The sequence below is a fragment of the Gorilla gorilla genome, chromosome 6, assembly GCF_029281585.2.
Source record: "Gorilla gorilla gorilla isolate KB3781 chromosome 6, NHGRI_mGorGor1-v2.1_pri, whole genome shotgun sequence".
Classification (NCBI taxonomy): Eukaryota; Metazoa; Chordata; class Mammalia; order Primates; family Hominidae; genus Gorilla; species Gorilla gorilla.
Window position 1 is genome coordinate 57,741,380 of NC_073230.2, and position 13,090 is coordinate 57,754,469.

Below are 13,090 nucleotides of genomic sequence, written 5' to 3' on the forward strand. Positions count from 1 at the left end.
ATTCCTGTAATCCCAGCACTTTGGGAGGTCAAGGCGGGAGGATCTCTTGAGCCCAGGAGTTTGAGACCAGCCTGGGCAACATAGAAAGACCTCATATCTCCAAAGATGTTTTTTTTTTAAGTTACTCAGGTGTGGTGGTGTGCTCCTCTGATCAGAGCTACTCAGGAGGCTAAGGTGGGAGGGTCCCTTGAGCCCAGGAGACTGAAGCAGCTACAGTGAGCCATGATCATGCCACTGCACTCCAGCCTGGGTGACAGAGCAATACCCTGTCTCAAACACAAAACAAACAAAAAAGGAAACAGAGTTCAGGGAGGGAGAAGGGGGCACATGCAAGCAGGCAGCCATGTGCAGAGCTGGGCATCCAGAAGCAGGGGCCCTCCACCTCCTGGGCAAACTCGAAAACCACCACCACAGAACATGAGCTATTGTACTTAGAATTATTCAAAGGCCAGTTGTTATTCTGGAGTTTGCTGGATTAATTTATTTTTTAAAATTTTGCAGATGGACCTTTTTCATCTCTTTGATGACTTCACACACTATAATTAAACACATTTTGGTTGTGAGCACATTATCAAAGATATTAGAAGCAAAGAAGGGAGGAGAATGAGAATTTTGCAAATTGTTGAAGATAAAAGTTGAGGGCCTTTATTTAGGATGCAGTAATTACCAGTGTTTGAATTTTGGAGGGAGGTATAGAGGTAGAGCAGTTGCTCATAGCTGAATGAGATCTACAGGTATGAACCATAACACAAAGCCATTTATCTTTTTTAAAAAAATGTGTTTTAACTAACGTTGGAATTCTTTCTGATACTCATCTCTCCATGTCCTTGATCTTAACATAAAGTGCAGATGTGACACATTTGTTGGCTGATATATTATAGCTGATATAGAATTGATTGAGAATTACAGAGATCCTCAATTCTCATGGAAAATTGTGAAAGATAGACTCCTGCAACACACTAAGATGGTGCTTCTCAAAGTGTATCCCCAAACAAGCAGCATCCACATCACCTGAGAACTTATCAGAGCAAATTCTCAGGCCCCAACCCAAACCTAGTGAGTCACAAACTCTGCAAACAGTGTTTTCAACAGCCCTCCAGGCCATTGTAATGTATGGGAAAGTTTGAAAAGCTGCCCTCGGAGGCCTGGAAGGTACACTGAATTTATGTCACTTCAAGCAGTTTGCTTGTTTTAAGATATCTCTGCCGAAAGTGTCCTGAAGAAGACTGGTTCTTTGAAGGTCTTCGTTATGCTTTTTCTGTGAGTATTTAGAATTAAACGAAATGGCTGCAGATTTTAGCCCCAAAATGGAATAGTTAATGAAAGTCACAGTGTTGTCTCTTATAAAAATTTTAAATGGGCTGGGCACGGTGGCTTACACCTGTAATCCCAGCACTTTGGGAGGCCAAGGCGGGCAGATCACGAGGTCAAGAGATCAAGACCATCCTGGCCAACATGGTGAAACCCAATCTCTACTAAAAATACAAAAATTAGCTGGGTGTGGTGGCACGCCCCTATAGTCCCAGATACTCTGGAGGCTGCGGCAGGAGAATCGCTTGAACCCAGGAGACAGAGGTTGCAGTGAGCCGAGATCGTGCCACTGCACTTCAGCCTGGCGACAGAGCAAGACTCTCTCAAAAAAAAAAAAAAAAAAAAAAATTAAATGGCATTGGTTTCATTTCAGAACAAAAGTAGAGTATTTCATTATTACTGAAATTATAACTTTGCCACTGTCCTTCATAAAAGAAACTTAATAAAATATGTACCATTGGCCGGGTGCAGTGGCTCATGCCTGTAATCTGAGCACTTTGGGAAGCCAAGGTGGGTGGATCACTTGAGGTCAGGAGTTCAAGACCAGCCTGGCCAACACTGTTAAACCCCATTTCTACAAAAAATACAAAAACTAGCTGGGTATAGTGGCATGCCCCTGTAATCCTAGCTACTTGAAAGGCTGAGGCAGGAGAATTGCCTGAATCCGGGAGGCAGAAGTTGCAGTGAGCCGAGATCGTGCCACTGCACTCCAGCCTGGGTGATAGAGCAAGACTCTGTCTCAAAAACAAACAAACAAACAAATACACGCACACACACACACACACACACACACATATACTGTAATGCTTAATACCTAATTATATATATTATATATTTATGCACACATATAGTATAAAACATTTTTCTGCATTTCAGGCCCAAACTGCTTTGCAGAAACCGCGGTGATCCCTGCTGGCAGAGAAGTGAAGACTGACGAGTGCACCATATGCCACTGTACTTATGAGGAAGGCACATGGAGAATCGAGCGGCAGGCCATGTGCACGAGACATGAATGCAGGCAAATGTAGACGCTTCCCAGAACACAAACTCTGACTTTTTCTAGAACATTTTACTGATGTGAACATTCTAGATGACTCTGGGAAATATCAGTCAAAGAAGACTTTTGATGAGGAATAATGGAAAATTGTTGGTACTTTTCCTTTTCTTGATAACAGTTACTACAACAGAAGGAAATGGATATATTTCAAAACATCAACAAGAACTTTGGGCATAAAATCCTTCTCTAAATAAATGTGCTATTTTCACAGTAAGTACACAAAAGTACACTATTATATATCAAATGTATTTCTATAATCCCTCCATTAGAGAGCTTATATAAGTGTTTTCTATAGATGCAGATTAAAAATGCTGTGTTGTCAACCGTCCTCACCGTGTACCTGCATATCTTTTTCAGTTCTGATTCCATCACCCAGGAATGTTCCCCCTGCACATTTTCACAGGGCAGAGTCACGCATGAATGGATCATAAGATATTAGGACCAATTTCCACTGAAACCCTGTTTAAATTCTATTTAATTACAGACATATCTCTAATGTTGATGTCTACTTCACATAAATATATTTCCTTTTTATAATAATATATGGCTTTTATCTGCTTCATTCTCAGTCACTTGTGAAATGCAGGTGTAAATATCACTAACTCACACTTTCTCAGTTCTTTCCCCTAAGCTCCTGTATTGTACACCATAGGTAAGCACATACATATATTTCATTCTTATTTACATTATTTTCTCTTCTAAGCATAACTTGAATTCATTCCCTAAACTGAGGAATAAAGTAGGCTGGAAAATTTGCATTACTGTTCCATCAAGCTGAAGCAGACAACAAAATAGGGGAGGAGTCCTTCGATTCTCCTAGGATAGTTAAGGAAAATCAAACTCCTAAACAAGTTTATATACCTGAAATCTAAATGTGCTACAGATAACTCAGCTGTCAGTTCAGTGGAATCATATTTGTCATCAGACTTGAGTCATCTATCCTCCATAAACTACACAGTAAAATCTTGACTGATAACCTTGAATTAGCCACCCTTCACAAGCAGAGTGAGAAAGCAGTTATTTTGTTAAAACAAAGCTGAAGACCAAGTGCACTCCACAACTTTCCTATAGTTATAATTCCAAACCAACTTCTTTTCTCTTCATTTGAACAGAGAACATAAAAAGCCACTGCAAAGTCCTGCTAATCTAATTAATGCATAATAGAAAATAGTTCTACCTTTATCAATCATATCAGCATGCGGTGTGTTGATGAAAGAGGTAATTGGAGTCTTAATAGGTGTAGGATAAAAAAAGCAAAACTATAATCACTATTTATGTCTTTAAAGGATTAAAATATATATAACCATTATTTGAAGCCTCTAAAGGTATTTTTCATATTTTTGTTTGTTCTAAAATTTTGCATTAAGAACCTATTAAGTACAAAGCATTGACAACAAGGGAATAAGGCTTGATTTCTTGCCTTCTTGGACTTTTGGTCTCCGGCATAAGAAGTATATGAAATCATAATGTATTGTATTAGGAGCCAAACTAGAGACCAGCAAATGGAGATTAGAAAGCCTTCCTAATGAGAAGATGGAGAACATGAAAAAATCATTATATAAAAAATAATTCAATCATTAAAGACTGAATAACATTCAAGAAAAATGGATACACCTATCATAATTGAAAAATTAAACTATTGTGAACCTTAGTAAGTATAAAGATGCCACTGACTGAGTCATCAAAACACTACATATAGTCATTTAATTTTTATCTTGTTCATAAAGAACACCTTGAGCCAAAGGAACTACCAGTACATAGATTTCATGAAAATACTCAGGGGAATTATTAGCTAATTGTTCTCAGGTGTAATCAGCTTTCCAAAATTTAACCTTTGTATTAAAGACTGGTAGACATTGGCCATCCCTCCTTTATTCAAGGATGGATTGTTTGAGACACAGTTATTTAAAGTTGTCGTTTTGCTAATAAATGGCCCTAGCCCCCATGGGTAGGTGGGCCATTAGTAACCTCTTCTCTCTCCATCAGGCATGATGCAGTTAGAGACTCAGTCCATGCAGCTCAAAGTCTTCCTGTTTCCCTTAATAATAATTCCTACCAGAATGGATGCTGAGCTCTGAAATAATTGCAATGGTGTTTTCAATGCTGTGAGAATTTCAGAAAACCTAGTATTTTGTTGCATATAGAGAGAATGAACCCAGTATCATCTTGGGAAGTTAACTGACTCACTTGCTCTAAACTTAGTTTGACCTGCAGGGTCACCAGCACACACTCCTAAGAGCTAAAGCTCAATGGCTGTTATTACACCAAAGTAACTCCCCTCCCCATCTCTGATTTCAACCCCCTCATTCCTCTCTCCTCATAGAAATAATGCGTAAACCAAACACATGGAAGAACTTGGATTTTTGACACTGCATATATTCATTAATAATAATGGCATTATTTGCATTTTTGTCCAAGATCAACTTCTTCTTGCAGTTAGACTTTCACAAATACAGTTATCTCAGATTGACATTCTATTTTCCTCCCCTCTGTTGTCAGAGAACTCTTTGCTGAGATTGTCAACAACAAACTGTTCTATTCAATAAATAACCTGAATAACTGCCCAATAAAAAAGGAAAGTATAAGTTACTCAATTTCAAAATAATATGGTTTGGAGATAGCTCAGAATTCAAGTATAGAAGTTCTGGAAAAGCCATAATCACTAAAATTCAAATAGGCCTGCTCTATAAGTACCTAATAATTGTTAAATCATTTGTTCAAGTTAATAAACTAAATCCTGCTTACAAATGTATTAATGAATTTATTTCAAATTTTCAACCCATATTTAGATCTGAAAGTATAAAGCTACTTATGTAAGCAATAGAATGGTTCTGGAAATTATCTGATGTCTTAGAGGTTTTCAAGTTAAATTCATTCTTTCAGTGATAGGATATTTACTTGTTGGGTGGATTAACAATACTTTTTATTGACATTTCCCAGAAGTCTTGAGAAAAGTCATTTCAAAAACTTGTATTTCATCCCTGCATGCAAGAAGTATTAGATGCACTCCAGTCCAGGCAAGTCCTGCTATAATGTTGCAGCTAGTGCAGATGGAGAGGCACAGTGTCCTTGACATCAAGGGGTCTGTAAGCCTTGAAACTAATTTAGGTTTGATTATAATACTTTTAATCTTTTGATACTTAGAATTTCATCACCTGCTTTGTGCAGTAAAACATGCTAAGAAGAATTCTCATACAGTTTTAAGTTCGTAACATCAATAATATGTTTAATAAACTTTCCTCCCTACTTCTCCAACATAAATGTTGCATTTATATAAGGTTAAAAGTCCTAAAAAATCATAAAATTCAGATGTTTAATTTTTGTTTTTAAGCAGTGAAATGGGTTTTTAAATGTATACATTATCTGAAACTTACAAAATATACACTGTTTCAGACAAGCATTGTTGGAAACTAAATCCATTATTTTAAATGTGGACTATTTAAACATGTAGAAAACAAAATTATAGACATAAACTATGATTTTAAAAATATTAACAATTTGCTAAATTTGCTTCAATGGGCAAGAGATCAATCCTACTTTTCATTCTTATTTTTAATATCATATTTTTCCCCAACATAATGTTATTATGAAGAGTATCAGATGTACAAATAAGCACCATTGGTAAAAACACACATGCTTCTTTGGCCAACATAATTTGTAACTGTCTTACTGAACCTACTTACCTACTATATTTTTTTTCCTCACTAGTAGCATCTGATGGTTGATACAGTCAGTAACTATTCTGAAGAATCAGATTAAGAGAGAACAATTTACTTATTCAGGAATAAGTGCATTTTTACAGTACATATTTTTCACATTTCAGCTGCAACTTCCAAAGATCAGGTTCTCATTGCTCCGTAGCACAGATTAAACAGCCTACTTATGTCATATCCTCACTTCACACCAACTTCTTCAGTCTATTATTTTAGTTTTCTAAATGTAGATCTAGTTTTCAACTGAATTCTTTGAGGATCGCAATCACACACAAAATAACATCCAAACTCCTCAACATGGAAGACTGGTGTCTTCACAATTAGATCATGGACAACACCATGACCCAGGCCCCTGTGGCTGGTGAGACTTCTGGGCCCTGGGTACCACAGACTGTACTCTAAACATGGTCTTTACTATCTCAGATCCTGCCCTGAGTGTCCTTTGCAGCATGTTGAGTATTAGCCATTTTCAAAGTCCAGTTCAAGTGCCATTGCTGGTAAGGCTTCTGTAGTTCTTATTGGAAGAATTGTCACTCTATGTCCCAGTAATAGTACTAATTTGGTTTCTTATTTTAACATATCATTTAGGAATCATACCATAGTTTGCATAATAGTTAATTTTATGCCTGCTTCTTCTATTATTTACAAATCCCTTTAGTTTGGGCTGTGAGATATTCAATTCCCAAAACATCACCCAAAATCTATATGTTAAAGGCTTGTTGAATTGTATTCCATCTATTAGTTCAGAGTTATTTGCTATTCTTGTTTAAGGAAAATGTATGTATTAAAGAGCAACTAAAAACTCCCATTACTGTTTGCCAACCCAGTTGTCTTTTGATTTCTCTGTCAACTTGCAAGTATCAAATATCTAAGTCACAGAACCCAGAGACACATCAAATACCCCAAATACCCCATGGTAGTTTTCGGATGAACTCTGACAGCTATTGGCCATTTCTGGTGCAAGTCAGAAAAAAATTGCTTTTAGTGTGAAATTTTTGATGCTGAAGAAAGTTGATTGTATTGAAGAGACACTGGCCCTTTATGATAAAGGAAGTCAAATTTACAGTTTTGATATTTGTTTACTTTCTTATTTCTAATTTTTGGAAAACAATTTTCTTAGACTTTCATTTGTGATATTGATCATTTCTGCATGTTTTAATCTTTCTACATAACATAATTAAACACCTCAGTACGTATCTAGTGAACTGATACAATAATGAGCTGAGTCGTTTGTACAGAAATATAGTAGCTTCCATAACCTGAATGATAACTATTTAAAAGTGATGGTTGTTGAAATTTTACTGTAGTGTCAAATTTCACTTTAAATTTTGCAAAGCACCTGCTATTCTAGCCTTAACACAAAAATTTAGAAACTAAATCCAATGGCTAATTTTTAAATGAACAAATCCCATTGAATATTAAGTGACACTGACAATCACCCTGAAAAGTATTCAGCCAAAGTTTCAACAGAATTAGGAAACTTAAATGAAAATGTGCTCTCAGTGCTTGGCCCATGAGCAGTTTATGATTTAAGACATGCATACTGTTTAACTCTTTCCTTTAAAGTTCAGAAAAATACATAAAACCTCTGGCTGACCTATTATATAGGCACAGAATTATCAAAAGCAATCAAAGTATGTACCTAAAGTCAATTTAGTATATTATGAATACAGCCTGATGACTAAACACAATTGCAAATATTGCAACTTTAGTTTTTAATTCAATTTTCAGCAAGTAGAAATATTTCTCAATTTTATTTGGTATCTAATTATATGAAGACCAACATATACATTAAAGTGTATTTAGATGATTAATATTTAATGATCATTATTTTATTTAATGATTAATATTTTCTATTATTTGAATTTCTGTAATTTATGTTTTAGAAAGAACTGTTTCCAAACACATTTTATGGAAAGATTTCATTTTTCCATTCCCTTTACTTTTATATTTACATTGTCAAATAAATACAATTCTATTTTCATTTCTATTAGTTTTCAGGGTTTATTCTTTTCCTAAGCATATAATTCTTATAATGGAAAAAAGTGAAAAGTATCCAGTAAGTAATATACACCTATGAAACTATTAATGTTCTTTATATTACCAAGTAGTTTCATAGTTTTAAAAAGCCATTCTTAAGCAGTCGGTGAATGTATATCATCGGCCAAAAGTTATGCTAGGTTTCCTTCACTTATTATCACATTTAACCTCACAGTTCTCCCAAATTGTGGGTAATGCTATCCCCTTTGTTGCAGAAAAGTAAATATAGGCTCAGGGAAATTTAAAAACTGCCTTAAGATTCAGTCTAGTGAATGAGAGGCTGAGTTAAGAATCCAAATCTGCTTTATATCAGAGCCCGTGATTTGAAGTCTTATCATTTGTGTTTAGGTCAGGGACCTCTAGAAATCAGACAGAAATTTCCAAAATGGTCTTTTACCCCACCCCCCGTAAATAAGATAATGAATAGCAACACTGATCCCTAATTCTAGAATATCAACCTTGATACTTGTCAAAGTAAATAGTAGCTCGTCACAAAAACGTTGTAGCCTCCCTAGTCTAAATGCTTATGCTATATTTTGATTCCTAAATCTAGAGATCTCTTTTTAAAAATAGTATTGAAGCATCAGGTTGTTCAGGTATGATTCTCATATTGAAATTTACAAAATATAACCAAATATTGTGACCCAGTTTTTCTGGAGCCAAGAGAAGTAAACTGCCATTTATTAGGTGATGATTATATGGCAAACACTACAATTTCAAATTTCATATTCTTTTATCTGATTTATTCATTTTATCAACTCTGCTATATTGATGAAGAAGTCAACATATGGTGGGTAACTTATCCAAATTTCAGTGATGGGCTGGGCGTGGTGGCTCACGCCTATAATCCCAGCACTTTGGGAGGCTGAGGCAGGTGGATCAGGAGTTTGAGGCCAACCTGACCAACATGTGAAACCCCATCTCTACTAAAAATACACAAAAATTACCTGGGCATGGTGGCATATGCCTGTAATCTACTCGGGAGGCTGAGGCAGGAGAATCCCTTAAACCCAGGGGGTGGAGGTTGCTTGAGCCGAGATCGCGTCACTGCACTCCAGCCTGGGTGACACAGCAAGACTCTGTTTAAAAAAAAAAAAAAAAAAATCAGTGATGGAACTGAGGCCAAATCTGTCTGGTTCCAAAGCTATCCTACATGGGGCACAGTCAGGACTGGAATGGATAGCTCTACCTGCTTCCAAATATTCTTCCCTGGGGAGCAGCTGTGAGTCTTACTGAATCGATTTATTCACTGCATTCTATGTGTCAACTGCAATTTAGACCTGGGTGATAGAGTCATGTATGGTCTTTGGACCCATGAAGCTCTGAGTCAAGGATACCAGCAGATATCCTTAAACTAATAAAAAAAGCGATGGCATCACATGCCATTTTGAACTTTTGCATTAAAGTCATAAACTTACATCAGTATTACGATTTATACTTTTAAGCAAAATTTTGCCATTTTCTGATACATAGTAGCTAGCTAGTGATAAAATTATGAAGTTACCATTGTATGTTCCAATGACATAAAAAACTAAGTGCCTGCTTGGGCTAGTTATACTCTGCAGTATACCCTGGTTTATTGTGAGGATTAAATAAAAAATCCTCACAAACCCCAATTTAATTTAATATAGATTAATTATAAAAATAATCTACCCATGTTACATAATGTTAAATCTGTAGTTTCAAGGTGTATGCTATTTCTTAAAACAAAAACAAAGACTGTCCCCACTCCAAACAATAACAGCAATGGTGAAGGTTGTGGGTGGACAGAGGTAGTCCCACTCATCCCCAGGGGGCTCAGCTGCCACCGGCCAGGTCTATCTACTGCTCCCACCTGCTCTGACTGTTTTCTCTCAAGAAAAAGATTTTCATTTTAAGATAGGCATCAGTGCAATAAAGGAGCTTGATACAAAAATCATTATGTTCTATATATGTTTTTGTAGGTTTTAGATTAATTATGGCCAACTGATACCTTAAAATATTTGTTACAAATAACACTGAAGTGAGATTCAAAATTGTGCCTTCTATTGAAGCCAAGAAAGTAAATGTCTTTAAAATAAACATAATGGTGTTTTTTTGGTACAATAAACAGCATACCTACACTTCAGAGGACAAATCATGTTATTATAATAACCAGAAGAGAAAATAAAAGGAGACAATAATTTGGATATGGAAGCAAAATGGAACAGAGCAATATAGAGCAAAACAGAGGTTTGTCTGAAACATTTAAAATATTAAGAAGTATGACTAAAAAACTCAAACATTTTAATACACGATGAATCCTTTTCTTAAGGGAAAAATGAAAATAATAAAAGTGGTATTTGGATGAGATAATTTTCCTTTAAATTTATTCCTCAGAATGATGTAAATTTTCCAGCTGGAAGCTCATCTTTCTATACATGCATGCATCTATACAAATGGTTAAACAGTTACTCTCTCAATTTGCTGTGATAGGAAAGGTGGATATAAATATAAGCAAGGGTCTGATTAAAACAAAACAAAACAAACAAAAGACAAGAGAAGCACTGCACTGTTGGCCAGAAATTCCTTTTAAGTCAGACTTAAGTCCACAGAAAGTTGGACCTAAGCAGTGAAGGATGTAGGGGAACAGAGAGAGACTCTGCTTGGCCAAGTTTGCTATTCTCATTTGTCTATGTCAATATGGCTACATAAAGTTCACAACTATTTGCACATAGCTATAAATATAGCATGAATAAAACACATATGTATTTAATTGTGTTATTTACTATTTATAATTTGAATTAATGTTTAAAATAATTTTAAATACTTATTCCATAAACTCAGTATTTGAAAACTTAAAAAAAAAAGTCATTTTAAATAACATCATTTACCAAGTCTGTGTGATGCTTTACAAGGTACCTGATGAATGTAAAATTATAGCTTTTTGTCTTCATTTCTAATAGACTGTTGTAGGGGAAATGTACTAAAATGTTGTACTTATTACATTTATGAATTTCTGACAGTTTCTATAGACTGAGAACAATGATATGCTTTTATAAATTATTTGGTGAAAGTTTTCCAGTAAGTGTTCATGTCCTGTACAAATTTATTAAACAACATCAATTTTACCTAACAACTGTAACCACTAATAAATCATCAGTCACCACCTTTCCTGCATATCTGACAGATGGAGAACACTGTGCTTAGTGTTGAAGATATCAAAGGGAACTCAAGTGAGGGGAAAAGAGGAGAGCAAACTGATCAAAAGGGAATGCCCATGATGCTTTCAGGAAACCAGGGTGAGAACATGCTGGCTGGAGGATGGGTCTGGTTTCCAGCAGAGATGATAGGAGTTAAAAGGCATAGGTGAGTTGTTCCCATCCCTGGCCTGAGCCTTACTCCATAGCTATAGAAACATAGTCTCTAGAAACAAAGGCCAGAGCATCCTTTTAACATTTATATCATAAGTATTCTCAATAAACGTTTGCAATTTATTTGCTTTAATGTAACTTGGCAGTAAAGACTTTGGCCTTTGGAGGTCTGATTCTCATCCCAGTTCTACCACTTACTGGTTATTTATCAGGTACACGTTACCTACCTCTCTGTAACTCAGATTGCTCATCAGTAACATGGGGAGAGTGGTATCAACCACTAAGAGGATTAAATGAGTGAATATTTGTAAAACACGTAGCCTAGAATAGATAAATATTTATAAAGCACAAGATCTATTTAAAGTGTTTATAACATAATACATTGGAATATGAGACTATTGAACATTTTGAAGATTCTAATAAATGAATAATTTAGCGCTCATTTGAAAAATATTTTATCCTCATGTTTAAATTTAACACATATAATTTATATCTTAGTTTTTATCCCATTTATATATATATTTACCAGAAAAATGTTTTGTAATACCTTAATTTTATGTGGAGTTGAATTTAAATAATTAGGCCGAATTTGTATGTATCGTTGGATGGGTATGTGTATTGACCTGATTTATAAAATAAAGTATTTATTAAACTGAGTTTTGCACTTCCAGGTAGAGTCACATTTAAGATAATCCTTTGAAATATTTTAGCTTTTGAAAGTAGATTAAGCAAGATAAATAAAATGTATATACGTCGTTAAAAATACTTAAAATGCTTTAAATATTTTGAGTTATTTAAAATATAATCCTTGAGGCTCACTCAAATATGTAACTTTTATTTCTCTTATTTAATGAAAGATTGACACTGCTGTACCCTGAAGTAGCATCTATAATATAATATCCCACGGAATTGACTGTGATAATACATTTCTGCTTTGTCATTTCTAAAAGTAAATGTAATGATTATGAAACCACATATCGAGAAATATGGACTAACAGTAAGTAAATATCTTAGGGTCAGATTTCTTTTTTTAATGGAAACACTCTAGAGGCTCCTCTGCGCTGGCTTGGAGAAAGGCTTTTTAAAAAATAAATTAAAACCAAAAAGTATTTTTTCTTAAGGCTACGAACTTCCCATTCTGGAACTGGAAGATTAGGCAATTTAGAACAATCCTCCTGCCAACGGCAACTGGAAAATCTGGGCAGAATAGACAGTTCTTCCTGAAGCCAATGGAGAACTAAATACTTAGGAAAACCTACCAGACCAACGGCTGGAAAAGCCCAAATTAGAGTTTAGTCTGGCATTCTGAGCATTTTTCCCTGAGTACATTTCCTATTGGAATAGCATGCTGAGAAGTTGAATAGCACTTTTTGACATTTCATGGAAAAAATGGAGCAAAATTTAGAGTCTGGGTATACAAAGGCGGGTAACTTCCCTATATGTGTTTGTAGCCCCACTGGGCTGCATTCAAGGTGCAGAGCTGATCTGAGGCTACACAAATACAATGGAGCAGAAACAACAATAGGTTCAGAATCACAGTCTCCTAATGATGGAATAATCAGACCCAGATATAAAATAAATCTATATTCAAAGACTATAGGACAAAATTGGAAATTTCAGCAGAGGATTAGAAACCT

General features: G+C 35.3%; 1 protein-coding gene across 2 annotated transcripts in view; it reads left to right on the forward strand.

Annotated features, from left to right (window-relative positions):
• Positions 1 to 12,445, forward strand: part of VWC2 (von Willebrand factor C domain containing 2) — a 153,491-nt gene extending 141,046 nt beyond the window's left edge. Inside the window, exons 4-5 of one of the 2 annotated variants that reach the window (XR_008667244.2) lie at positions 2,188 to 2,578; positions 11,270 to 12,445. Coding sequence is in view for 1 of the 2 variants with exons in the window: in XM_031013508.3 (XP_030869368.1) it covers positions 2,188 to 2,339 (152 nt within the window). In the remaining variant the exon portion in view is untranslated. Of the gene's footprint in view, positions 1 to 2,187; positions 2,697 to 11,269 lie in introns of those variants that run through there. The other variant, XM_031013508.3, reaches the window with a different exon arrangement.
• The last annotated feature ends 645 nt before the right edge of the window (positions 12,446 to 13,090 follow it).